The 25,807-nt window shown below is 48.2% G+C and overlaps 1 protein-coding gene across 1 annotated transcript; it reads left to right on the forward strand.

The window, feature by feature from the left end:
* Nucleotides 1-343: 343 nt before the first annotated feature.
* LOC123748617 (ice nucleation protein-like) lies at nt 344-25,807 on the forward strand. Its single transcript, XM_069303211.1, has 4 exons — nt 344-769; nt 1,127-1,312; nt 22,952-23,774; nt 23,895-25,807. Exons 1-4 carry the CDS (start codon nt 344-346, stop codon nt 25,805-25,807), a joined length of 3,348 nt encoding a protein of 1,115 aa, XP_069159312.1.

Raw genomic sequence — 25,807 nt, forward strand, 5'->3', positions numbered from 1 at the left:
CACACACACACACACACACACACACACACACACACACACACACACACACACACACACACACACACACACACACACACACACACACACACACACACACACACACACACACACACCAGGTTGAGGATAGTGAGTGGTGTCCCAGTGAACATAAAGGTGTAGTGCTTTGGAAGGTGAGGTGAGAAAACATGAATGTGCCAAGGGAAGTGAAAAATTGAATGAGAAAAAGTTGCCCTAGTGTTCACAGTGCAGACAATCGACTTGAGAATGGTCCAGGACGGACCGAAACGTCGTCGTCCCTTCACCTTCTAGTGTGTGGTCTGGTCAACAGACAACAACATTCAAGATGGCCGCCGGCAAGAAGGAATACAAAACAGTGCCAGATTTTGGGAGTTTTAATAAAGAAAGCATTGATACAAGCAGTCTACACAACAAATTGGCTAAATTAAATATGATAGTGAACTATCATGCAGAAATAATCAACAAATTGAAAGAGAGTAATGAGCACTTGAGTAGCAAGGTTTTAAGTCTTGAGGGTTTAGTGAAAAACTTGTGCAAAGACAAGAATCAATTGGAAACAAATTGCAAAGTCATGGAAGAGAAAAATAAACTCTTAAAAATAGCTTTGGAAGAAGTTAAAGTAAATTTAAACATAAATGACTACAATAGGTTAGGTAAGGAACTTCAACAAGAGAAACAGCTTGTGTCAGCACAGATGGAGGAAGTTACACGGGGAATAGAACAGTGCAAGAAGGATATGCAACTCACCTATGTACAAGTGGCCAAGGAGAAGGACAAAATTGAAGAAGCAGTAAAGGAAGCCAAACACTGTAGCAACCAGGATAAAACAAACATTAGGCTGGAAGTCAGAAAGGAACTGGCATCAAATCCTAAATTGGTGCAAAAAACAGTTGATCGAAGTAAGCCTCTGATAATTTTTGGTTGCAAAGAAAAGGAGATAACATCTAGGTCAGAAAGCGCTGTAGAAGGAACGAAAGTAACAGATAAAATTGTTGGCCTCGTGGAAGGTCTTACAACCGTAGAGAATGTGTGCGACTACAGGAGGATTGGAAAGTACGTAAAAGGGAAAGATCGACCTTAGAGAATCAACCTAAACGGTGCCAAACAGATAGAAGAAGTACTAAGGAATGTTAGACAATTACAAAGTGATAAGGATAGGAAAGTGTGGTCGTTAAGACGAGATCTTTCAAAAGAAGACAGAGAGAAGCTGAAACTGAACCTCGCCGAGGCAAAACGTTTAAATGAGAACAGGAATGAAGAAGAAATCAATTCTTTTTTCTACATTGTGATAGAGGTAGGCAGACCAGTAAAGTGGTATATAAAGGCAAACCAACAAAATCATTAGAGGGAGGGGGAGTGAAGAATAAGAATAGGGGGAACAAGTTCCTGAAGATTGCATACACCAACATAGATGGAGTGAGATCGAAGATACTGGAGTTAAGTGATGTAATACAGCTGCAGACACCAGACATTGTTGCACTCACGGAGACAAAACTTGAAGGTGATATTTTAAATGAGGTCATATTCCCAAGAGGCTACTCGGTCTGGAGACGGGACAGAAAAATTAGGAAAGGCGGTGGCGTTGCTTTGCTGGTGAAAGAACACCTAAAGGTAAATGAAATAATGACTGCCAATCCACGAGAAGTTGACATAATAGCACTAGAGATCTGCCATGAGGATGACAAACTAATGATCATAATAATGCATATAGTCCACCGCCAAGCAACACGTGGACAAAGGAGGAGCTAGATAATAAACGAGAAGGTCTTATAACAATAATGAGATTATAGTGAGAGCTGATAAAGATAGATCACGAATGATGGTAGTTGGCGACTTCAACTTGAGATCCATAGACTGGGAGGCATATGAAGCTAGAACGGAGGATTTTTGGACTTGTAGATTCGTAAACTTCCTCCTGGAAACATTCATGTTTCAACATGTTAAACAAGCTCCGAGGATGAGGGAAGGGGACGTTCGCTCCATGCTGGATTTGATATTTACCAGGAAAAAGGAAGAGATATTTGACATTCAGTACCATCCTCCCTTGGGTAAAAGTGATCATATCTTATTGGTAATAAAGTATGCAGCGCGTTATAATCTGGAAGAAAATGAGGTTAAAGCAGTTGAAAAACCTGATTTTAGGAAAGGTCATTATGGGGAACTCAGACATTTCTTTTAGGAATTTGACTGGAAAGACTGGCTGTTAGGACATGAAGTAAATGAGATGTATGTCAAGTTTTGTTAAATATATGATAAAGGTACAACAAAATTTATACCAAAACAGAGATGCAGAACTAGGAAACAGGATTGGTTCGACAGAAAGTGCGAGAGGGCCAGAGACCAAAAGACACAAAAATGGAATCAATACAGGAAGAGGCCAAACCCCCAAACATACCAGCGATACAAAGATGCGAGAAACAACTACACGACAGTGAGGAGAGAGGCAGAAAGAAATTTTGAAAAAGGGATTGTGGACAAATGTAAAACAGAACCAGGTCTATTCTGTAAATTCATAAACAACAAATTGCAGGTAAAGGATAATATCCAGAGGTTGAAAATGCGAAATAGATTCACGGAAAATGAAAAGGAAATTTGTGAAACATTAAACGAAAAGTTCCAAAGTGTGTTTATACAAAACGAAATCTTCAAAGAACCAGACACAATAAGAATTCCAAAGAACAACATAGAGCATATAGAGGTGTCTAGAGACGAAGTGGAAAAAATGTTCAAGGAGCTAAGTAAGAACAAAGCAGTTGGTCCAGATGGAGTTTCACCATGGGTTCTGAGAGAATGTGCACCTGAGCTCAGCATTCCACTTCAACTGATGTTTCAGGCATCCCTGTGTACAGGAGTTGTAGCTGGTGTGTGGAAACAGGCTAACATAGTTCCAATCTACAAAAGTGGCAGCAGGGAAGACCCCCTCAATTATAGACCTGTATCATTGACAAGTGTAATAGTGAAAGTATTGGAAAAAATAATTAAAACTAAATGGGTAGAACACCTGGAGAGAAATGATATAATATCAGACAGACAGTATGGTTTTCGATCTGGAAGATCCTGTGTATCGAACTTACTCAGTTTCTATGATCGAGCCACAGAGATTTTACAGGAAAGAGATGGTTGAGTTGACTGCATCTATCTGGACCTAAAAAAGGCTTTCGACAGAGTTCCACATAAGAAGTTGTTCTGGAAACTGGAATATATTGGAGGGGTGACAGATAAGCTTCGAACATGGGTGAGAAATTTCCTAACTGATAGAAAAATGAGGGCAGTAATCAAAGGCAATGTATTGGATTGGAGGAATGTCACAAGTGGAGTACCACAGGGTTCAGTTCTTGCACCAGTGATGTTCATTGTCTACATAAACGATCTACAAGATGGAATACAGAATTATATGAACATGTTTGCTGATGATGCTAAGATAATAGGGGAAGATAAGAAACCGAGATGATTGTCATCCCCTTCAAGATGACCTGGAAAAAATAAGTATATGGACCACCACTTGGCAAATGGAATTCATTGTGAATAAATGCCATGTTATGGAATGTGGAATTGGAGAAAATGGACCCCACACAACCTATAAATTACGTGAGAAATCTTTAAAGAATTCTGACAAAGAAAGGGATCTAGGGGTGGTTCTAGATAGAAAACTGTCACCTGAGGACCACATTAAGAACATTGTGCGAGGAGCCTATGCTACACTTTTTAACTTCAGAATTACTTTTAAATACATGGATGGCGAAATACTAAAGAAATTGTTCATGACTTTTGTTAGGCCAAAGCAAGAATATGCAGCGGTTGTGTGGTGCCCATATCTTAAGAAGCACATCAACAAACTGGAAAAGGTGCAAAGACACGCTACTAAGTGGCTCCCAGAACTGAAGGGCAAGAGCTACGAGGAGAGGTTAGAGGCATTATATATGCAAAAACTAGAAGATAGAAGAAAATGAGGCGATATGATCACTACATACAAAATAGTATCAGGAATCGATAAAATTGGTAGGGAAGAATTCTTGAGACCTGGAACTTCAAGAACAAGAGGTCATAGATTTAAACTAACGAAACAAAGCTGCCGGAGAAATATAAGAAAATTCACTTTCGCAAACAGAGTGGTAGACAGTTGGAACAAGTTAGGTGAGAAGGTGGTGGAGGCCAAAACCGTCAGTAATTTTAAAGCATTATATGACAAAGAGTGCTGGGAAGACGGGACACCACGAGCGTAGCTCTCATCCTGTAACTACACTTAGGTAATTACACTTAGGTAACTACACAAGGACAGAGTAGTCCCTGTGGGGAGGGACAGGAACAGGACTCCCTGGGGGAGGGATAAGAACAGGACTCCCTGGGGGAGGGACAGGAACAGGACTCCCTGGGGGAGGGACAAGAACAGGACTCCCTGGGGGAGGGACAAGAACAGGACTCCCTGGGGGAGGGACAGGAACAGGACTCCCTGGGGGAGGGACAGGAACAGGACTCCCTGGGGGAGGGACAAGAACAGGACTCCCTGGGGGAGGGACAGGAACAGGACTCCCTGGGGGAGGGACAAGAACAGGACTCCCTGGGGGAGGGACAAGAACAGGACTCCTTGGGGGAGGGACAAGAACAGGACTCCCTGGGGGAGGGACAGGAACAGGACTCCCTGGGGGAGGGACAAGAACAGGACTCCCTGGGGGAGGGACAGGAACAGGACTCCCTGGGGGAAGGACAAGAACAGGACTCCCTGGGGGAGGGACAAGAACAGGACTCCCTGGGGGAGGAACAGGAACAGGACTCCCTGGGGGAGGGACAAGAACAGGACTCCCTGGGGGAGGGACAGGAACAGGACTCCCTGGGGGAGGGACAGGAACAGGACTCCCTGGGGGAGGGACAAGAACAGGACTCCCTGGGGGAGGGACAAGAACAGGACTCCCTGGGGGAGGGACAGGAAGCCTGGATTAAGGATACAATCGAACAAATGTTAAGAGAATGCAATGAAGGACTGAGGGTAATGCGGGAGAGAGTAGGGCCAGCCACATAGACAACAGTAGGGCCAGCCACATAGACAACAGTAGGGCCAGCCACATAGACAACAGTAGGGCCAGCCACATAGACAACAGTAGGGCCAGCCACATAGACAACAGTAGGGCCAGCCACATAGACAACAGTAGGGCCAGCCACATAGACAACAGTAGGGCCAGCCGCATAGACAACAGTAGGGCCAGCCACATAGACAACAGTAGGGCCAGCCACATAGACAACAGTAGGGCCAGCCGCATAGACAACAGTAGGGCCAGCCGCATAGACAACAGTAGGGCCAGCCGCATAGACAACAGTAGGGCCAGCCACATAGACAACAGTAGGGCCAGCCACATAGACAACAGTAGGGCCAGCCGCACAGTCAACAGTAGGGCCAGCCGCACAGTCAACAGTAGGGCCAGCCGCACAGTCAACAGTAGGGCCAGCAGCTCAGTCAACAGTAGGGCCAGCAGCACAGTCAACAGTAGGGCCAGCAGGACAGACAACAGTAGGACCAGCAGCACAGACAACAGTAGGGTCAGCAGCACAGTCAACAGTAGGGTCAGCAGCACAGACAACAGTAGGACCAGCAGCACAGACAACAGTAGGGCCAGCAGCACAGACAACAGTAGGGCCAGCAGCACAGTCAACAGTAGGGCCAGCAGCACAGTCAACAGTAGGGCCAGCAGCACAAACAACAGTAGGGCCAGCAGCACAGTCAACAGTAGGGCCAGCAGCACAGACAACAGTAGGACCAGCAGCACAGACAACAGTAGGGCCAGCAGCACAGACAACAGTAGGGCCAGCAGCACAGACAACAGTAGGGCCAGCAGCACAGTCAACAGTAGGGCCAGCAGCACAGTCAACAGTAGGACCAGCAGCACAGACAACAGTAGGGGCCAGCAGGACAGACAACAGTAGGATCAGCAGCACAGTCAACAGTAGGGGCCAGCAGCGCAGTCAACAGTAGGGCCAGCAACACAAACAACAGTAGGGGCCAGCAGCACAGTCAACAGTAGGACCAGCAGCACAGTCAACAGTAAGGGCCAGCAGCACAGTCAACAGTAGGGGCCAGCAGCACAGTCAACAGTAGGGCCAGCAGCACAGACAACAGTAGGGCCAGCAGCACAGTCAACAGTAGGGGCCAGCAGCACAGTCAACAGTAGGACCAGCAGCACAGTCAACAGTAGGACCAGCAGCACAGACAACAGTAGGACCAGCAGCACAGTCAACAGTAGGGCCAGCAGCACAGTCAACAGTAGGGCCAGCAGCACAGTCAACAGTAGGACCAGCAGCACAGTTAACAGTAGGGCCAGCAGCACAGTCAACAGTAGGACCAGCAGCACAGTCAACAGTAGGACCAGCAGCACAGTCAACAGTAGGACCAGCAGCACAGTCAACAGTAGGACCAGCAGCACAGTCAACAGTAGGACCAGCAGCACAGTTAACAGTAGGGCCAGCAGCACAGTCAACAATAGGACCAGCAGCACAGTCAACAGTAGGACCAGCAGCACAGTTAACAGTAGGGCCAGCAGCACAGTCAACAGTAGGACCAGCAGCACAGACAACAGTAGGACCAGCAGCACAGTCAACAGTAGGGCCAGCAGCACAGTCAACAGTAGGACCAGCAGCACAGTCAACAGTAGGACCAGCAGCACAGTCAACAGTAGGGCCAGCAGCACAGTCAACAGTAGGGGCCAGCAGCACAGTCAACAGTAGGGGCCAGCACCACAGACAACAGTAGGACCAGCAGCACAGTCAACAGTAGGGGCCAGCAGCACAGACAACAGTAGGACCAGCAGCACAGTCAACAGTAGGGGCCAGCAGCACAGACAACAGTAGGACCAGCAGCACAGACAACAGTAGGGCCAGCAGCACAGTCAACAGTAGGGGCCAGCAGCACAGTCAACAGTAGGACCAGCAGCACAGACAACAGTAGGGCCAGCAGCACAGTCAACAGTAGGACCAGCAGCACAGTCAACAGTAGGGTCAGCAGCACAGTCAACAGTAGGGGCCAGCAGCACAGACAACAGTAGGACCAGCAGCACAGACAACAGTAGGGCCAGCAGCACAGACAACAGTAGGGCCAGCAGCACAGACAACAGTAGGGCCAGCAGCACAGTCAACAGTAGGACCAGCAGCACAGACAACAGTAGGGGCCAGCAGGACAGACAACAGTAGGACCAGCAGCACAGTCAACAGTAGGGGCCAGCAGCGCAGTCAACAGTAAGGCCAGCAACACAAACAACAGTAGGGGCCAGCAGCACAGTCAACAGTAGGACCAGCAGCACAGACAACAGTAAGGCCAGCAGCACAGACAACAGTATAGGACCAGCAGCACAGACAACAGTAGGGCTAGCAGCACAGTCAACAGCAGGCCAGCAGCACAGTCAACAGAAGGGACCAGCAGCACAGTCAAAAGTAGGGCTAGCAGCACAGTCAACAGCAGGCCAGCAGCACAGTCAACAGAAGGGACCAGCAGCACAGTCAAAAGTAGGGCCAGCAGTACAGACAACAGTATAGGACCAGCAGCACAGACAACAGTAGGGCTAGCAGCACAGTCAACAGCAGGCCAGCAGCACAGTCAACAGAAGGGACCAGCAGCACAGTCAAAAGTAGGGCCAGCAGTACAGACAACAGTAAGACCAACAGAAGCAGCAACAGCAGGAACAGCAGGGGCCAAGCACCAACACACCACACTGGGAAAGAAGGATTGGATTCAGTCAACAGAATAAAATATTCATATTGTGGTGCAGAAGACGAGCTCGGCGCCTCTGTGTGTGTCCTCCTCACCAGCGACTTCTTCACTGATCAATATTTATCACAAATCTACTGGCAAAATATTGGAAAAATAACTTAAAACACGATACCTGGTTCGAAGACACCTTTCCTTGTCCGAAATTCCGACTCCATCTTAGTAATCTTCTGCATAAGATGCAGGAGAACAGTTGCGGTTTTTATGTTAAAAGTAAATATTAAGTGAAGGAGACTCGCTGCCGACGCCATTGCTAGCCGGCCGCACACGGCTTTGTTGTCTGTAAAAACTTGGGAGCAGCCATCAGCTCAAATCATCGGTGTTTTGTGAGGAAGAATACATCAATACTCCAACACCCAGACAATATTTTGTTTGGATGGAAACAACTCCGATTTTTGTCCTCAGTTTGCACAAGCAACGTTGTTGATCAGCTGCTGACCAGCTGCTGGCCAGCTGCTGACCAGCTGACTGGTGTTGTGGGCTTCGGTACGGGTCAGGGTGAGGGTCCTTATGGGTGACGGGAGGGGGCCTGGGGCCTGATTCACGAAGCAGTTACGCAAGTACTTACGAACGTGTACATCTTACCTCAATCTTTGAAGTCTTTGGTTACATTTATTAAACAGTTTACAAACATGAAAACTTGCCAATCAACTGTTGTTATTGTTATAAACAGCCTCCTGGTGCTTCGGAGCTCATTAACTCTTTGATAATTGTAAACAAAGCCGCCAAAGACTGGGAAAACATGTACAGGTTCGTAAGTTCTTGCGTAACTGTTTCGTGAGTCTGGCACCTGATTGGTGGGTCAGAGTGGGTGGGTGGTGAGCTTGGAGGGGGGAGATGGGTGCTTCTCATAACATACAACCTCAAAATGGATGATCACAATGAAGAACATCTCGCTATACTACAATGGAACTGCAATGGAGTTCGTAATAGAATTAATGACATCATACAGTACGTCCGTGAACACCAAACTGACGTCATAATGCTACAAGAGACACTGGTGGGTGAAGACTTCAGCCCGAGACTCAGCGGTTATCACAAGTTCTCCCTGCCAGCTGGGGAAAGACACGAGGTCTTATTACCCATGTCAGTAACACCATTCCCGCACAGATTACTGATGACCTCCACATGGGGGGATGAGTATGAGTCACTGGGGGTAAACCTTCACTTAAACAATAATGTCCTACATATAATCAACCTATATGTGCCACAGAGTAAACTTAACCTTGACACACTGCCTGAGTTTGTTAATGAAGAACCTACCCTGCTGGTCGGTGACCTTAATGCCAGACACCCACACTTTGGTGCCAACTGTCATCAGCCCAATGTCAGTGGCCGGAAACTGTCACTCTTTGTCAGGGGAAGTGAAACCCTCAGGGTCCTGGGTGATGAACAGCCAACTCACCTCAGAGGAGGAAGATTAGACTATGCTCTCCTGCTGAATGCACAGGACACGGATGCCAGTTCACACATTGTGCACAGTTTATGTAGTGACCATTGGGCACTGATTACCACCGTCGACATGAGCAAGAGAAGGAAAGAGACGAATAAAAGAAAAAGGTTATCACTCGGACCAGATATGAGGCCGCACTGAATAAACAGGATGAGTGACTGGTTCACGGAATACCAAATCCCAGAAAACATTGACACATTTGTTGATGACCTTAATCACCAAATTGATCACTGTCTCAGAGTTCTGCGCCGTACGCCTGGCGAAGTAATCTCAGAAGAAGGAAAAAAAATGGTATGAGAACGACTACATAAAGATGCTCAATGCAAATGTAAGGAGCATGAGTAGAGAGTACCGGAGACATCCCACTGACAGCAACCAAGAGCTGTTTAAAACTGTGTGTCAAGTAGCCAGGGAAGAGAAGATTAAAGAGCAAGAAAGACAATGGCTTCACTTCACTAGCTCTCGCACTGTGGACAAATGCCCGACAGACCACTGGAACATTATCTAACACAGTGCAGAGATACAAACCCATTATGATTTCAACTTAGATTCAACAGAGCAGAAGTTGTTAAACGCATGGGACAAAATCTTACTGAAGCGACCATACGAGTCATAAATACTCATACTCCGCCCAAGTAAAACAGAAACAAGCAACACATAGTGGGCCAGTCAGAGGCTCAGGGCCCGCACAGGAATATCACTGCAAAAAAAAAAAATAGCTCCATTGGAAGAGGAACATCTGCGAGACAAGTGTGGGTAAAGATACAAATAACTAAGGGTGGCAGAGCCCGGCCTGCGGCTCACAAAGACCCCCAGGGTAAGGCTGAGGAACTAATTCACAAGTGGAGTGATGCAGCATCCTCCTCCTCCCTCCCTGCAAAAGTAAGCAGGGAACAGCTCTTGCGACATGATGACAGAAGAATTAGGATAACAAGAGCACTGTCTAGTGATGACGAATATGGGGAACCAATCACAGCCCAAGAAGTAAGGGGCGCTATGAAAAAGGGTAAAAGTACAGCACCTGGTGAAGATGGCGTCACCTACGACATACTCAATGCACTGTGTGAAGTGTCTGGGAATCCACTACTCCACCTGTTTAACAAGTCATTCCTAAGTGGAGTGTTGCCCACACAATGGAAACTTGCAATAATTGTTCCCATACCGAAGCCTAATGACCCTCATCCTAAACGAACTGTTGCACAAAATAGACAGGTTAGGGGAGGGGGTCAATGGATTTGTTAAAGGACGGAGCACAGCAAACTGTATAGTTAATTTCTTGGCTAATGACACGGCTAAGCTATTTGTTGACATCAAAGTCTGTGCTTCGACAAAGCACAGGGGATTGCGATCCTGGACGAGCTTGCATGCATGTGTATCAAGGGGAGACTCATGAAATAGATTGAAGACTACCTCCCAGGGAGGAAAGCCAAGGTCTGCTTCAATGGAGCAGTCTCAAGAACAATGAATATGGAACTCGGGACCCTTCAAAAAGGGGTCTTAAGCCCCACACTATTCAATGTACTTATGAACGCCATTGCAAATATTGATTTTCCGGAAGGAACACAACAAGTGGGATATGCAGATGATGTTCTAATACAAGCTCCCACCTTGGGAAAAATTAAGCAGTCCCTTGAACTCCTTGGAAGGAAATGTATTGAGCTCGGTTTCACTCTCTCCACAAACAAGACAAAAACATACTCTCATCACAAGAGGGGAGAGAATAAGGAACTACAAATTAATGGTGTAACACTTGAATGGGTTGACCACTATCGGTACCTTGGCGTCACTGTCGGCTCTAACAAGGGAAAGAAAGAGGAGCTCAATCAACTCATAGGAACATGCAAAAGTCGACTCAGGGCACTGAAAGCCATGACCTGGAATGGACATGGAGCCTCTATTGCCGTGCTTAAAATGATGTACACAGCCTATGTGCGCTCCGTCATAGACTGTGCCGCACCAGTACTGTGCACCTACTCCCAAAGCGATATGAATAGGATCGAAAGCATACAAAATGAAGCCATGACAATCATTCTTGGAGTCCCAAGAACTGCCAAAACGTCTAATCTACGAGAGGAGTTGTCCCTCCCCAGTGTTAAAAGCAAAATTCAGGAGCTGAATGCTAAGCTTGCAATTAGGATAGCCAGAGATCCCCATTACAATGATATTACCAAGAAAAAACTGAGTTCTGTGTTACTTACTTAATGGGGGACAGAACAGGAGAAGCAAAAAATGGCATCACAGATCAGTCTGCTACCTCGAAGAACTTCACCTGCTTGAGCAAGCCCGTGAGCTCCTGCCTGTAGAGAGGTTACCTCCCTGGGAGGATGACTCATGCAAGATCATCATCAATGAAATGATAATGAAAAAATCCAAACTGATACCACAGGAAATGAGGCACAAGTATCTTGAGGAAAAATATAAAGAAGCCGGAAATGAGTTAGATCAAATTTACACTGATGGGTCATCTAATCCTGTCAATGGCAGGGTTGGTGTAGCATACACTGTTATTAGGAATAATGCCTTTCAATGCGGAAATGAAGAAAAACACGTATTGAGAACTATGCCTCTTCAACGCAAGCGGAGCTAACTGCCATTGTTATGGCGTTAAGATTCCTTTAACGAAACATTAATGGAGCAGAGATTTGCACTGATTCAAAAGCAGCACTGCAAAGCCAATGTAAAAATCGGGCAGAAATTTTTGCGATAGTCGCTGAAATCAAGAGAGCTGTGAGAGTACTTACCAATCAGGAAAGAGTCATCAAGTTTCTGTGGATCCCCTCCCATGTTGGGGGATCCCCTCCCATGTTGGAATATGTGGGAATGAACGAGCAGATGTGCTGGCTGCTGAAGGCGCTGAAGGAGACCATATTAAATACTTCATACCCAAGACTCTACTACAAATTAGAGGTATTGTCAGGCAACATCACCGTGACAAGGTAACTGAGGAAAGGAGGATAGAAGCACAAACCAGTGAATCTGTACGATGGTACAACATGGTTGCAGCTGGCAATCCCAATCAGTATGGCCGAAGAGGAGGAGGAGGACGAGGGAGAGAATCAGTAATAGCGAGAATCCGTCTTGGATACAAATATCCATGGAGATACGGAATGGAAACAACTGTTGATCAGCGAAGTTGCAGAATCTGTGGTGAGAGTGACGGACACCGCCTTGACCACTATCTACGTGAATGTGAACACCTGAGAGATATCAGAAATATGTGTAGAATAATAAACCCCACATTGTTTGAGTTAGGAAAACACTATTTGTCAAATATTGATACTGTTCTTAAAAGATTTCCCCATTTTGCACCCGCAAGATAACGTAAGCTTTTAAGGGTTGACAGATGTTAATCTTCTTGTTTGAGGAGCTGTTCACTTGAGACAGTTAAACAAATCCCAGCGGTGTCTGGGTTTAGTAGCTGAGTGGACAGCGTGCGGGACTCGTAATCCTGTGGTTCCGGTTCGATTCACGGAGCAGGCAGAGCCAAATGGACAGAGTTTCTTTCACCCTGATGCACCTGTTACCTAGCAGTAAATAAGTACCTGGGAGTTAGAGAGCTATTACGGGCTGTTTCCTGTACTTACCTAGTTGTGCTTGCGGGGGTTGAGCTTTGGCTCTTTGGTCCCGCCTCTCAACCGTCAATCAACTAATGTACAGGTTCCTGAGCCTACTAGGCTCTATCATATCTACACTTGAAACTGTGTATGGAGTCAGCCTCCACCACATCACTTCCTAATGCATTCCATTTGTCTACTACTCTGACACTGAAAAAATTCTTTCTAACGTCTCTATGGCTCATTTGGGCACTCAATTTCCACCTGTGTCCCCTAGTGCGTGTGCCTCTTGTGTTAAATAGTCTGTCTTTATCTATCCTATCAATTCCTCTGAGAATCTTGTACGTGGTGATCATGTCCCCCTCTAACTCTTCTGTAGTCAGTGACGTGAGGTTTAATTCCCGTAGTCTCTCATCGTAGCTCATACCTCTCAGCTCGGGTACTAGTCTGGTGGCAAACCTTTGAACCTTTTCCAGTTTAGTCTTATGCTTGACTAGATATGGACTCCATGCTGGTGCCGCATACTCCAGGATTGGTTTGACATATGTGGTATATAATGTTCTGAAAGATTCCTTACACAAGTTTCTTAAGGCCGTTCTTATGTTAGCCAACCTGGCATATGCCGCTGATGTTATCGTCTTGATATGTGCTTCAGGGGACAGGTCTGGCGTGATATCAACCCCAGGTCTTTCTCTCTCTCTCTGATTCTTGAAGTATTTCATCTCCCAAATGATACCTTGTGTCTGGTCTCCTGCTCCCTACACCTATATTCATTACATTACATTTGCTTGGGTTAAACTCTAACAACCATTTGTTCGACCATTCCTGCAACTTATCCAGGTCTTCTTGAAGCCTCAAGCTGTCCTCCTCTGTCTTAATCCTTCTCAAAATTTTGGCGTCGTCAGCAAACATTGAGAGGAATGAGTCTATACCCTCTGGGAGATCATTTACGTATATCAGAAACAGGATAGGTCCGAGTACAGAGCCCTGTGGGACTCCACTGGTGATTTCACGCCACTCTGAGGTCTCATCCCTCACTGTAACTCTCTGCTTCCTATTGCTTAGGTAATCCCTTATCCACTGGAGCGCCCTACCAGTTACTCCTGCCTGTCTCTCCAGCTTATGCATCAACCTTTTATGTGGTGCTATGTCAAAGGCTTTCCGACAGTCCAAAAAAATGCAGTCCGGCCATCCTTCTTTTTCTTGCTTAATCTTTGTCACCTGATTGTAGAATTCTATCAACCCTGTAAGGAAAGATTTACCCTCCCTGAACCCATGTTGATGGGTTGTCACGAAGTCCCTTCTCTTCAAATGTGTTACTAGTTTTTGTTTCTCACGATCTTCTCCATCACCTTGCATGGTATACAAGTTAAGGACACTTGCCTGTAGGTCAGTGCCTCTTGCCTGTCACCCTTTTTGTATATTGGTACTACATTAGCAGTCTTCCATATTTCTGGTAGGTCTCCCGTTTCCAGTGACCTACTATACACTATGGAGAGTGACAAACAAAGTGCTCCTGCGCACTCTTTCAATACCCATGGTGAGATTCCGTCCGGTCCAACAGCCTTTCTCACGTCCAGCTCCAATAGGTGCCTCTTGACCTCATCTCTTGTAATTTCGAACCCTTCCAAGGTCGCCTGGTTTGCTGCCACCTCTCCTAGCGCCGTGACCTCTCCTTGTTCTGTTGTAAAGACCTCCTGGAACCTCTTGTTGAGTTCTTCACATACCTCTTTGTCATTCTCTGTGTACTTGTCCTCACCCGTTCTAAGTTTCATCACCTGTTCCTTCACTGTTGTTTTCCTCCTAATGTGACTGTGTAGTAGCTTTGGTTCGATCTTGGCTTTATTAGGTTCATCATTTTCATACCTTTTCTCAGCTTCTCTTCTCACACTAACATACTCGTTCCTGGTTCTCTGGTATCTCTCTCTACTTTCTGGTGTTCTGTTATTACAGAAGTTCCTCCATGCCCTTTTGTTCAGCTCCTTTGCTTTCATACATTCCCTCTTAAACCATGGATTCTTCTTTTGCTTTTCGTTTTTTTCCTGTCGGGCCGGGATAAACCTGTTTACAGCCTCCTGACACTTTTGGGTGACATAGTCCATCATGTCTTGTACGGACTTAGTTTTGAGTTCTGTGTCCCATGGTATATCCCTTAAGAATTTATTATCTCCTCATAGTTTCCCTTCCTGTACCACAGCCCTTTGTTTCCCAGTTCTTTTTTGTGGGGAGATAATTCCTAGCTCAACCAGGTACTCAAAGCTCAGTACACTATGATCACTCATTCCCAATGGGGCTTCCAACTTAACTTCCCTTATATCCGACTCATTTAGGGTAAATATCAGATCAAGCAAGGCTGGTTCATCCCCTCCTCTCATTCTTGTCGGTCCCTTGACGTGATGACTTAGAAAGTTTCTTGTTGCCACGTCCAGCAGCTTAGCTCTCCATGTGTCTGGGCCTCCATGTGGGTCTCTGTTCTCCCAATCTATCTTCCTGTGGTTGAAGTCTCCCATGATTAGTAGTCTGGATCTGTTCCTGCTAGCCACAGAAGCTGCTCTCTCTATTATGTTGATGGTGGCCAAGTTGTTTCTATCATATTCCTGTCTGGGTCTTCTGTCGTTTGGTGGGGGGTTATATATGACTACTACTATAATTTTCTGTCCTCCAGTTGCTTGTCCTCCATCTCTTCGAAACTCCAACCTTCTCTTATCAGCAAAGCTACACCACCTCCTCCTCTCCCCTCTCTCTCTTTCCTCACTACATAGTAGTCCTGTGGAAACACTGCGTTTGTTATGGTTTTCGTTAGCTTTGTTTCTGTGAGTGCTATTATGTCTGGGTTTTCTTCTAGTGCCCATTCTCAGAGTTCACTTGTTTTATTTGTAATCCCAAACACACGCATGTGCATGCGTGTGTGCGTGCATACATACGTGGTCGTGCATGCGTGCGTGCGTGTGGGCGTGCGTGTGTCACGAGTTCCCGTAAGTGTTAACCTCTACCCAAAATGAGCCACTTTGAGATTTTAAATATATATGATATCCTGAACAAGAATTTGATAATATTTTACCTCACTCTGTACACCTGATTGATTGACCAGAGAGGGGCACCAGTCAGCCTCCCGCTCACACAACTAGATGAGAGATGAGTAATGACGATGTATGGATGACGATGGTGATCCGTCGTCGCCTCCCTTGTGGTGATTCACTTAGTTCTAGTAGGTTGATGATGGTGGTTCTTCTCTATCTAACACAAAGCTCTTGAGTCAGTCACTGTATCGTTGTGTTATAGTTCACTAATTTACTGTACCACACAAATTTACTGTGTGTGTGTGTGTGTGTGTACTCACCTAATTGTACTCACCTAACTGTGCTTGCGTGGGTTGGGCTTTGGCTCTTTGGTCCCGCCTCTCAACTGTCAATCAACTGATGTACAGGTTCCTGAGCCTACTGGCGTCTATCATATCTACATAAGAAACTGTGTATGGAGTCAACCACCACATCACTGCCTAATGCATTCCATCTGTTAACTACTCTGACACTGAAAAAGTACCTTCTAACGTCCCTGTGGCTCATGTGGGTACTGTACTCCACCTGTGTCTCCTTGTTCGCGTACCACCCGTGTTAAACAGTTTATCCTTAACTGAGAGACCCCAGACGTGGGGTTGTCTGACCAGTAAATGGATGGGTGACCGAACGGACAGGTTCAGCGTTAGCAAAAGGGGGGGGGGGTCACCCCCGGTAAGTCAATCAGGGTTCCTGCGCCCATCAGATTGCCTGAAACACTAGGCGTGCTGATGGCTGTACAACACTGTAGGAACTCTTGTATATATATAAATATATAAAATAAATATATGTATGCTGTATTATATATATATATATTCAATTATTTTTATGTACTTTGTAATTAGCCTAAGTGTAGTTACAGGATGAGAGCTACGCTCGTGGTGTCCCGTCTTCCCAGTACTCTTTGTCGTGTAAGGCTTTGAAATTACTGACGGTTTAGGCCTCCACCACCTTATCACTTAGCTCGGTCCAACCGTCTACTACTCTGTAAAAGAAAACTTTCTAATATTTTTCGACACCTTTGTTTCTTTAGGTTGAATCTGTGTCCTCTTGTTCGTGAAGTTGCTGGTTTTCAAGGGTTCCTCTTTGTCAATTTGGTCGATTCCTGTTATTATTTTGTAAGTGGTGATCATATCTATTTTTCCTTCTATCTTCTAGTTTTGGCATGTTTAACGCCTAAAGTTTCTCCTCGTAACTCTTGTTGTCCAGTACCTGAAGCTCTTTTGTAGCATGCCGTTGCAGCTTTTCCAGTTTCTTTTTGTGTTTCTTGAGATTTGGGCGCCATACAAATGCTGCATATTCCAGTTTTGGTCTCACAAAAGTCATGAACAGTTTCTTTAATATTTCACCATCCATATAATTAATTAAAAGCAAGTCTGCAGGTTGAAAAGCGACACATACGCTCCTCTCACAATGTTCTCTATGTGTTCCTCTGGCGACAGCTTACTATCCTAAACCACCCTCAGGTCTCGTTTTTTATTAGAGTTCTGTAATTCGCTTCCACATAATTTGTAATTTGTGTGTGGTCTATTTTCTCCTATTCCACATTACATAACATGGCATTTATTAACATTAAATTCCGTTTAATTGGATGGAATGTTACACATTCCATTCACATACACACACAACCAGAGAGAGAGAGAGAGAGAGAGAGAGAGAGAGAGAGAGAGAGAGAGAGAGAGAGAGAGAGAGAGAGAGAGAGAGAGAGAGAGAGAGAGAGAGAGAGAGAGAGAGAGAGGAGAGAGAGAGAGAGAGAGAGAGAGAGAGAGAGAGAGAGAGAGAGAGAGAGAGAGAGAGAGAGAGAGAGAGAGAGAGAGAGAGAGAGAGAGAGAGAGAGAGAGAGAGAGAGAGAGAGAGAGAGAGAGAGAGAGAGAGGGAGGTATGTGCGTGAGTGCGTGCGTGAGTGCGTGCGTGCGTGCCCAGAGCACGAGAGGTCAGCAGTCATCGCCACCCTCCCTCTAGGGAAATCTTACAAAAACACACCTCTAATTCAGGCGTGTGCTTGTGTCGCGGGAGTTGGACGAGAGTTACCTTGAGGTCACAGGCCTGACGGCTTCCATGCATGTAAATGTCCACCAGGACTTTGCTCATCTCTACTCCGCTCCTCGCTCCTGTATGATGGAATAATTTGGCGGAGTTGTGTGGAGGGAGTCAAGACGGTAAACACCAGCTCCTTCACTCCCGCCTGAAGACAAGGTCACGACGCCTTGCTGAGGGCCTTGTTGACTGGGCTAATGACCTGGGGGGTGGCGGGATGGACGGGGAGGGAGAGAGAGGGATGGACAGGAAGGAGGAGAAGGAGGAGGAGGAGGAGGAGGAAGAGGAAGCAGGAAGAGATAGAGAAAGGTGAAGGAGAAGCAGGGAGGGAGAGAGGGAGTCAGATGAGGACACAAGCACCCCATAGAGCAACATACACCCATCGAGACGAGAGGTCCCATCACCTACACAAACCCCAAATGTCGTGTATACGTGTCAACTTTGTGAAAGAGAAAACATGCACTCTCTTGAACATTATATTGTAGAATGTCCCATATTGACTGACTTTCGCCCTCCTGGGCTAAGGTATGCTGAACTGTGTAACTACTATATGAGTACTGGAACACTTGATGATATATTGGACTTGTACCCAAGATTGACCATGTAATGCATCAATTATACAATGTATGTATGTGATGTAACTATTTAACCTGAGCTTGTAAAAGCACCTTAATCACCTTCAGTGATTAAGTGACCTTAATCACCTTCAGTGATTAAATGCTTAATTGCACACTAGTTACTCTATCAGCTATCTCACCCTGTCAGAGTATCTTATCTTGAGGTTATCTTGAGATGATTTCGGGGCTTTTTAGTGTCCCCGCGGCCTTCTTGAGCCCGGATGGGCACATGTATAAGGAAGTAGATGGGGTTGCCATGGGTTCTCCCCTAGGTGTCCTGTTTGCGAACTTCTACATGGGTACCATCGAACAAAAGCTCTTAGTCGACATGAACTTGAAACCGGCCATATACTGCAGGTATGTTGACGACATTTTTACACAGGTACCTGATGTCAGACATCTGCAGGAGCTGAAGGAGGCATTTGAGCGAAATTCTGTGCTGCGTTTCACTTACGAGATGGAGAAGGATGGGAAGCTGCCCTTTCTAGATGAAACAGTCATGGAAAAGAGCGGAGGTTTCCACACTGCAGTCTACACTAAGGAAACAAACATAGGAATGTGCCTCAATGCCAACAGTGACTGCCCAGACAGGTACAAGAGGAGTGTTGTTAATGCATATGTCGACCGTGCTCTCAGCCACAGCTCAGAATGGAAGCAAGTCGACGAAGAACTCTGTAGGGTAAGGCAGGTCCTAGTCAATAACGGCTTCTCCAATGGTTTCGTTGAAGACATCATAAGAAGGAAGGTGAAACGCCATGCAACCTCTGAAGAGACAACTAACACAACACCTATACCCCCTATTAGACTATTTTACAGGAACTTCTTTTCCACAGCTCATAAAACGGTGGAAAGGGTCCTGAAAGATATTGTTAATAGAAACGTTATCCCTACGGACAAAAATCAGAAGATACAATTGACAGTTTACTATAAAACCAAGAAAATGGCCAACCTACTCATGAGAAACTCTCCAGACACAAAGCAGAACGCTTTAAAAGAGACCAACGTCGTCTATGCCTTCAAATGCCCACTTGGGGACTGTAAGCCTCAAAGAGCTCAGTATATAGGCAAGACAACAACATCTCTTTCCAGGCGATTAACGATGCCTAAGCAACAGGGCTCCATTAAGGAACATATAATCTCTTCCCACAACCAGACCATCACCAGAGAAGTTTTAACAAAAAACACGGAAATCATTGATAGCTACAGCGATAGCAGGCGGCTTGATATCTGCGAGGCACTACACATTAAGAACTCAACACCAGCAATCAACAGCCAATTAATGCACAACTATATTCTACCCACTTCAAGACTCCGCACCAATATTGAAGCATCAAGAAATATGGATGAATAGGCCCTTTGCAGTTACTTCCATTCTTCCCTTTAACTTACCCAATATTATACCCATTGTTTCGTGTTCTGTCTTGTGTTGAAAGTTTGTTTTCACCTCATCCAAAACTGTTGTAACATATCACCTCACCCAAATGCAGGTATAAAATGAAAGCTGTTTAAACTCTGTTTAGTGTTTGCTGGTTATAGTTGTGTGTGTGTAAACTAAAGTCTTCGAAAATGTAATAAGTTATTACGAAACGCGTTCAAGTGTCACGTCAGACTAGAAATAAAAATGAATTTTGGAGAATTGATTTTTCAATTACCATCGACAGTGAAAAGAAACATAAGAAATATTGAGAAAATTCGTGTTAGAATTATTAATCTTACTTTTTCGGTCATATTTAATAATATATGTCTACAGGAAAGACTGCTACCAATATATATATATATATATATATATATATATATATATATATATATATATATATATATATATATATATATATATATATATATATATATATATATATATATATATATATATATATATATATATATATATATATATATATATATATATATATATATTGGTGTATACTGGCAGCAGGTCTTCTTTCAAACATGTTTCATTGAATATGACCGCATATTCTGTATTTATTATTTTCTGGTTTAGGGCTTCTATCCCTCTAACTATTTTCTTAGCATCAGGGCTTAATTGGAATAGGAGTTCTCCAAAACTCATTTTCGTACTTTTAAGGTGAAGAAAAGAAGTGATTTACTATAGAGTGTATTACACTTATTTGTATAATTTGCACGACGTTTCGAGCCTCCATGGTTCATTCTCAAGTGAAGAATCTTACAATACTAGTTGATTTTATACCCGCATTAGGTCAGGTGATAATACAATGAAGGTGAAAAACATGGGGGGATACATAAGGGATAAACATAGGGGCTGCAGAAGGCTTATTGGCCCATACGAGGCATCTCCTATCTAAACACAAAGATTAATCCAGTGTAATTGGCCTGTTATATATATATATATATATATATATATATATATATATATATATATATATATATATATATATATATATATATATATATATATATATATATATATATATATATATATATATAGGAAGTTGAGTGAGTGAGGCAGGCCGGCCAGGCATCGGTTATTACTCCCCCCCCCCCTCTCTTGCCTGAGGGATATTAAATATAACCAACCCGGTAAGGTTATCTTGAGCTGATTTCGGGGCTTTAGTGTCCCCGCGGCCCGGTCCTCGACCAGGCCTCCACCCCCAGGAAGCAGCCCGTGACAGCTGACTAACACCCAGGTACCTATTTTACTGCTAGGTAACAGGGGCATAGGGTGTAAGAAACTCTGCCCATTATTTCTCGCCGGGGCCTGGGATCGAACCCAGGACCACAGGATCACAAGTCCAGCGTGCTGTCCGCTCGGCCGACCGGCTCCCTCAGGTTAGTATTCTTTGTGTATGTATTCTTGTATTCTTTGTATTGTGTATAATTATGTATGTGTAATATATTATTAGGCGGGTACTATATTCTTGTGTACTATATTCTTGCATGCTCCGTATTCTTGTGTTATACTCAAGTTGTAATGTTTAAACTTTTGTACTCGATATTGGCGGTTATAATTCTCAAGGCGCGCCGAGGCAGCGTCAGTGGCCTCTGGGTGTTGGAGGGGAGAACACACGCGGTTTGAGCTTGATACCTGGTTGATGGGGTTCTGGGAGTTCTTCTACTCCCCAAGTCCGGCCCGAGGCCAGGCTTGACTTGTGACAGTTTGGTCCACCAGGCTGTTGCTTGGAGCGGCCCGCAGGCCCACATATCCATCACAGCCTGGTTGGTCCGGCACTCCTTGGAGGAAACAATCTAGTTTCTCTTGAAGATGTTCACGGTTGTTCCGGCAATATTTCTTATGCTCGCTGGGAGGGTGTTGAACAACCGCGGACCTTTAATGTTTATACAGTGTTCTCTGATTGTGCCTATGGCACCTCTGCTCTTCACTGGTTCTATTCTACATTTTCTTCCATATCGTTCACTCCAGTACGTTGTTATTTTACTGTGTAGATTTGGGACCTGACCCTCCAGTATCTTCCAGGTGTATATTATTTGATATCTCTCTCTCGTCTTCTTTCTAGTGAGTACATTTGGAGGGCTTTGAGACGATCCCAATAATTTAGGTGCTTTATCTCGTCTATGCGAGTCGTATATGTTCTCTGTATTCCCTCTATTTCAGCTCTCTAACTATTTTGTATTTTCTGGTCTGAGGACCTTGTATAGGAGGTGATGGATCAGAATCATCATTGTATTTCACGTTTGGATCGTCTTCAGTCCCCGTGGCGTAGTGGTAAGACACTCGCCTGGCGTTTCGCGAGCACTTTGTCCTGGGTTCGTATCCTGGCCGGGAAGGATTGACTAGGCGCAAATCCTTAACTGTAGCCTCTGTTTAACCCAACAGTAAAATGGGTACCTGGTTGTTAAACGATTCTTCGCGGGGGTTGTATCCCAGGGACCATAGGATTAAGGACCTGCCCGAGACCACCCCCCCTTTCTGCCCCCCCAGAAAGGGGGGGAGCTAGGTCCTTATAGCCAGCAGGGGATTAGTGCACCACTGTTACTAGGTGCTGGGGCCCGAGTGACACCTGGCTACCTTGAGGTGCTTCCGGGGCTTAGTGTCCCCGCGGCCCGGTCGTCGACCAGGCCTCCTGGAAACCTGGCGACTTGATTAATACTACTGTGACAGTTGTTCAAACTGCGAATATGTTTGTGCATAATGCGGTGTCATGGTTATAATTTCTTCCCCAGTAAACTGGTGAATTATTGGGTGGACTCTGCCTCATCCCCCTACACCTAACTATTGTAGTCCCAGCAGGCGCTTGGTCACTTGTGGAAGGTTATAACCCGCTAGTGATGCTGTGGGGCATCTTGACACCACACTCTCCCAGTCCCCAGTCCTCTCTCTCTCTGTCTCTCTCTCTCTCCCCCTCCCTCCCACGTCTGCCAGCGTCCCAGGAGCCGCACATCACCTGGCTCAGCCCCAACAATAATCACGCTACATATTGCTGACTGGAAATGAACAAACTCTCCTGTAACAACCAACCCGTAAACAGGAGGCAGGTCAGAGGGTCGTGCAGGAGGCAGGTCAGAGGGTCGTGCAGGAGGCAGGTCAGCAGGCCGTGCAGGAGGCAGGCCAGAGGGTCGTGCAGGAGGCAGGTCAGCGGACCGTGCAGGAGGCAGGTCAGCGGGCCGTGCAGGAGGCAGGCCAGAGGGTCGTGCAGGAGGCAGGTCAGCGGGCCGTGCAGGAGGCAGGTCAGCGGGCCGTGCAGGAGGCAGGCCAGAGGGTCGTGCAGGAGGCAGGTCAGCGGGCCGTGCAGGAGGCAGGTCAGCGGGCCGTGCAGGAGGCAGGTCAGCGGGCCGTGCAGGAGGCAGGCCGGAGGGTCGTGCAGGAGGCAGGTCAGCGGGCCGTGCAGGATGCAGGCCAGAGGGCCGTGCAGGAGGCAGGCCAGCGGGTCGTGCAGGAGGCAGGCCAGAGGGTCGTGCAGGAGGCAGGTCAGAGGACCGTGCAGGAGGCAGGTCAGCGGGCCGTGCAGGAGGCAGGTCAGCGGGCCGTGCAGGAGGCAGGCCAGAGGGCCGTGCAGGAGGCAGGCCAGCGGGTCGTGCAGGAGGCAGGCCAGAAGGTCGTGCAGGAGGCAGGTCAGCGGGCCGTGCAGGAGGCAGGTCAGCGGGCCGTGCAGGAGGCAGGTCAGCGGGCCGTGCAGGAGGCAGGCCAGAGGGTCGTGCAGGAGGCAGGTCAGCGGGCCGTGCAGGAGGCAGGTCAGCGGGCCGTGCAGGAGGCAGGCCAGAGGGCCGTGCAGGAGGCAGGCCAGCGGGTCGTGCAGGAGGCAGGCCAGAGGGTCGTGCAGGAGGCAGGCCAGCGGGCCGTGCAGGAGGCAGGTCAGCGGGCCGTGCAGGAGGCAGGCCAGAGGGTCGTGTAGGAGGCAGGTCAGCGGGCCGTGCAGGAGGCAGGTCAGAGGACAGTGCAGGAGGCAGGCCAGCGGGTCGTGCAGGAGGCAGGCCAGAGGACCGTGCAGGAGGCAGGCCAGCGGGTCGTGCAGGAGGCAGGCCAGCGGGCCGTGCAGGAGGCAGGCCAGAGGGCCGTGCAGGAGGCAGGTCAGCGGGCCGTGCAGGAGGCAGGCCAGAGGGCCGTGCAGGAGGCAGGCCAGCGGGTCGTGCAGGAGGCAGGCCAGAAGGTCGTGCAGGAGGCAGGCCAGAGGGTCGTGCAGGAGGCAGGCCAGCGGGTCGTGCAGGAGGCAGGCCAGAGGGCCGTGCAGGAGGCAGGTCAGCGGGCCGTGCAGGAGGCAAGCCAGAGGGCCGTGCAGGAGGCAGGCCAGAGGGTCGTGCGGGAGGCAGGTCAGCGGGCCGTGCAGGAGGCAGGACAGAGGGTCGTGCAGGAGGCAGGTCAGCGGGCCGTTCCAGAGGCAGGTCAGAGGACCGTGCAGGAGGCAGGCCAGCGGGTCGTGCAGGAGGCAGGCCAGAGGGCCGTGCAGGAGGCAGGCCAGCGGGTCGTGCAGGAGGCAGGCCAGAGGGTCGTGCAGGAGGCAGGCCAGAGGGCCGTGCAGGAGGCAGGCCAGCGGGTCGTGCAGGAGGCAGGCCAGAGGGTCGTGCAGGAGGCAGGCCAGAGGGCCGTGCAGGAGGCAGGCCAGAGGGTCGTGCAGGAGGCAGGCCAGAAGGTCGTGCAGGAGGCAGGCCAGCGAGTCGTGCAGGAGGCAGGCCAGAGGGCCGTGCAGGAGGCAGGCCAGTGGGTCGTGCAGGAGGCAGGCCAGAGGGCCGTGCAGGAGGCAGGCCAGAGGACCGTGCAGGAGGCAGGCCAGAGGACCGTGCAGGAGGCAGGCCAGAGGACCGTGCAGGAGGCAGGCCAGAGGACCATGCAGGAGGCAGGCCAGAGGGCCGTGCAGGAGGCAGGCCAGAGGGCCGTGCAGGAGGCAGGCCAGAGGACCATGCAGGAGGCAGGCCAGAGGGCCGTGCAGGTGGCAGGCCAGAGGGCCGTGCAGGAGGCAGGCCAGAGGACCGTGCAGAAGGCAGGCCAGAGGACCATGCAGGAGGCAGGTCAGAGGACCATGCAGGAGGCAGGCCAGAGGGCCGTGCAGGAGGCAGGCCAGAGGGCCGTGCAGGAGGCAGGCCAGAGGACCGTGCAGGAGGCAGGCCAGAGGGCCGTGCAGGAGGCAGGCCAGAGGACCATGCAGGAGGCAGGCCAGAGGGCCGTGCAGGAGGCAGGCCAGAGGGCCGTGCAGGAGGCAGGCCAGAGGGCCGTGCAGGAGGCAGGCCAGAGGACCGTGCAGGAGGCAGGCCAGAGGACCGTGCAGGAGGCAGGTCAGAGGGCCGTGCAGGAGGCAGGTCAGAGGGCCGTGCAGGAGGCAGGCCAGAGGACCATGCAGGAGGCAGGCCAGAGGACCATGCAGGAGGCAGGCCAGAGGGCCGTGCAGGAGGCAGGCCAGAGGACCGTGCAGGAGGCAGGCCAGAGGGCCGTGCAGGAGGCAGGCCAGAGGGCCGTGCAGGAGGTAGGCCAGAGGGCCGTGCAGGAGGCAGGTCAGAGGACCATGCAGGAGGCAGGCCAGAGGACCATGCAGGAGGCAGGCCAGAGGGACGTGCAGGAGGCAGGCCAGAGGACCGTGCAGGAGGCAGGCCAGAGGACCGTGCAGGAGGCAGGCCAGAGGACCGTGCAGGAGGCAGGTCAGAGGACCATGCAGAAGGCAGGCCAGAGGGCCGTGCAGGAGGCAGGCCAGAGGGCCGTGCAGGAGGCAGGCCAGAGGACCGTGCAGGAGGCAGGCCAGAGGACCGTGCAGGAGGCAGGTCAGAGGGCCGTGCAGGAGGCAGGCCAGAGGACCGTGCGGGAGGCAGGCCAGAGGACCATGCAGGAGGCAGGCCAGAGGGTCGTGCAGGAGGCAGGCCAGAGGACCATGAAGGAGGCAGGCCAGAGGACCATTTAG

This window comes from Procambarus clarkii, chromosome 49, assembly GCF_040958095.1.
Source record: "Procambarus clarkii isolate CNS0578487 chromosome 49, FALCON_Pclarkii_2.0, whole genome shotgun sequence".
Classification (NCBI taxonomy): Eukaryota; Metazoa; Arthropoda; class Malacostraca; order Decapoda; family Cambaridae; genus Procambarus; species Procambarus clarkii.

What these genes read in the sequence shown, in the direction of transcription:
- LOC123748617 (XM_069303211.1), top strand. Translation starts at nt 344, where the DNA reads ATGGCCGCCGGCAAGAAGGAATACAAAACAGTGCCAGATTTTGGGAGT. An exon ending in AGGATATGCAACTCACCTAT is followed by an intron (nt 770 to 1,126) that starts GTACAAGTGGCC and finishes GGTGCCAAACAG; the next exon opens with ATAGAAGAAGTACTAAGGAA. An exon ending in GCGGGCCGTGCAGGAGGCAG is followed by an intron (nt 23,775 to 23,894) that starts GTCAGCGGGCCG and finishes TGCAGGAGGCAG; the next exon opens with GCCAGAGGACCGTGCAGGAG.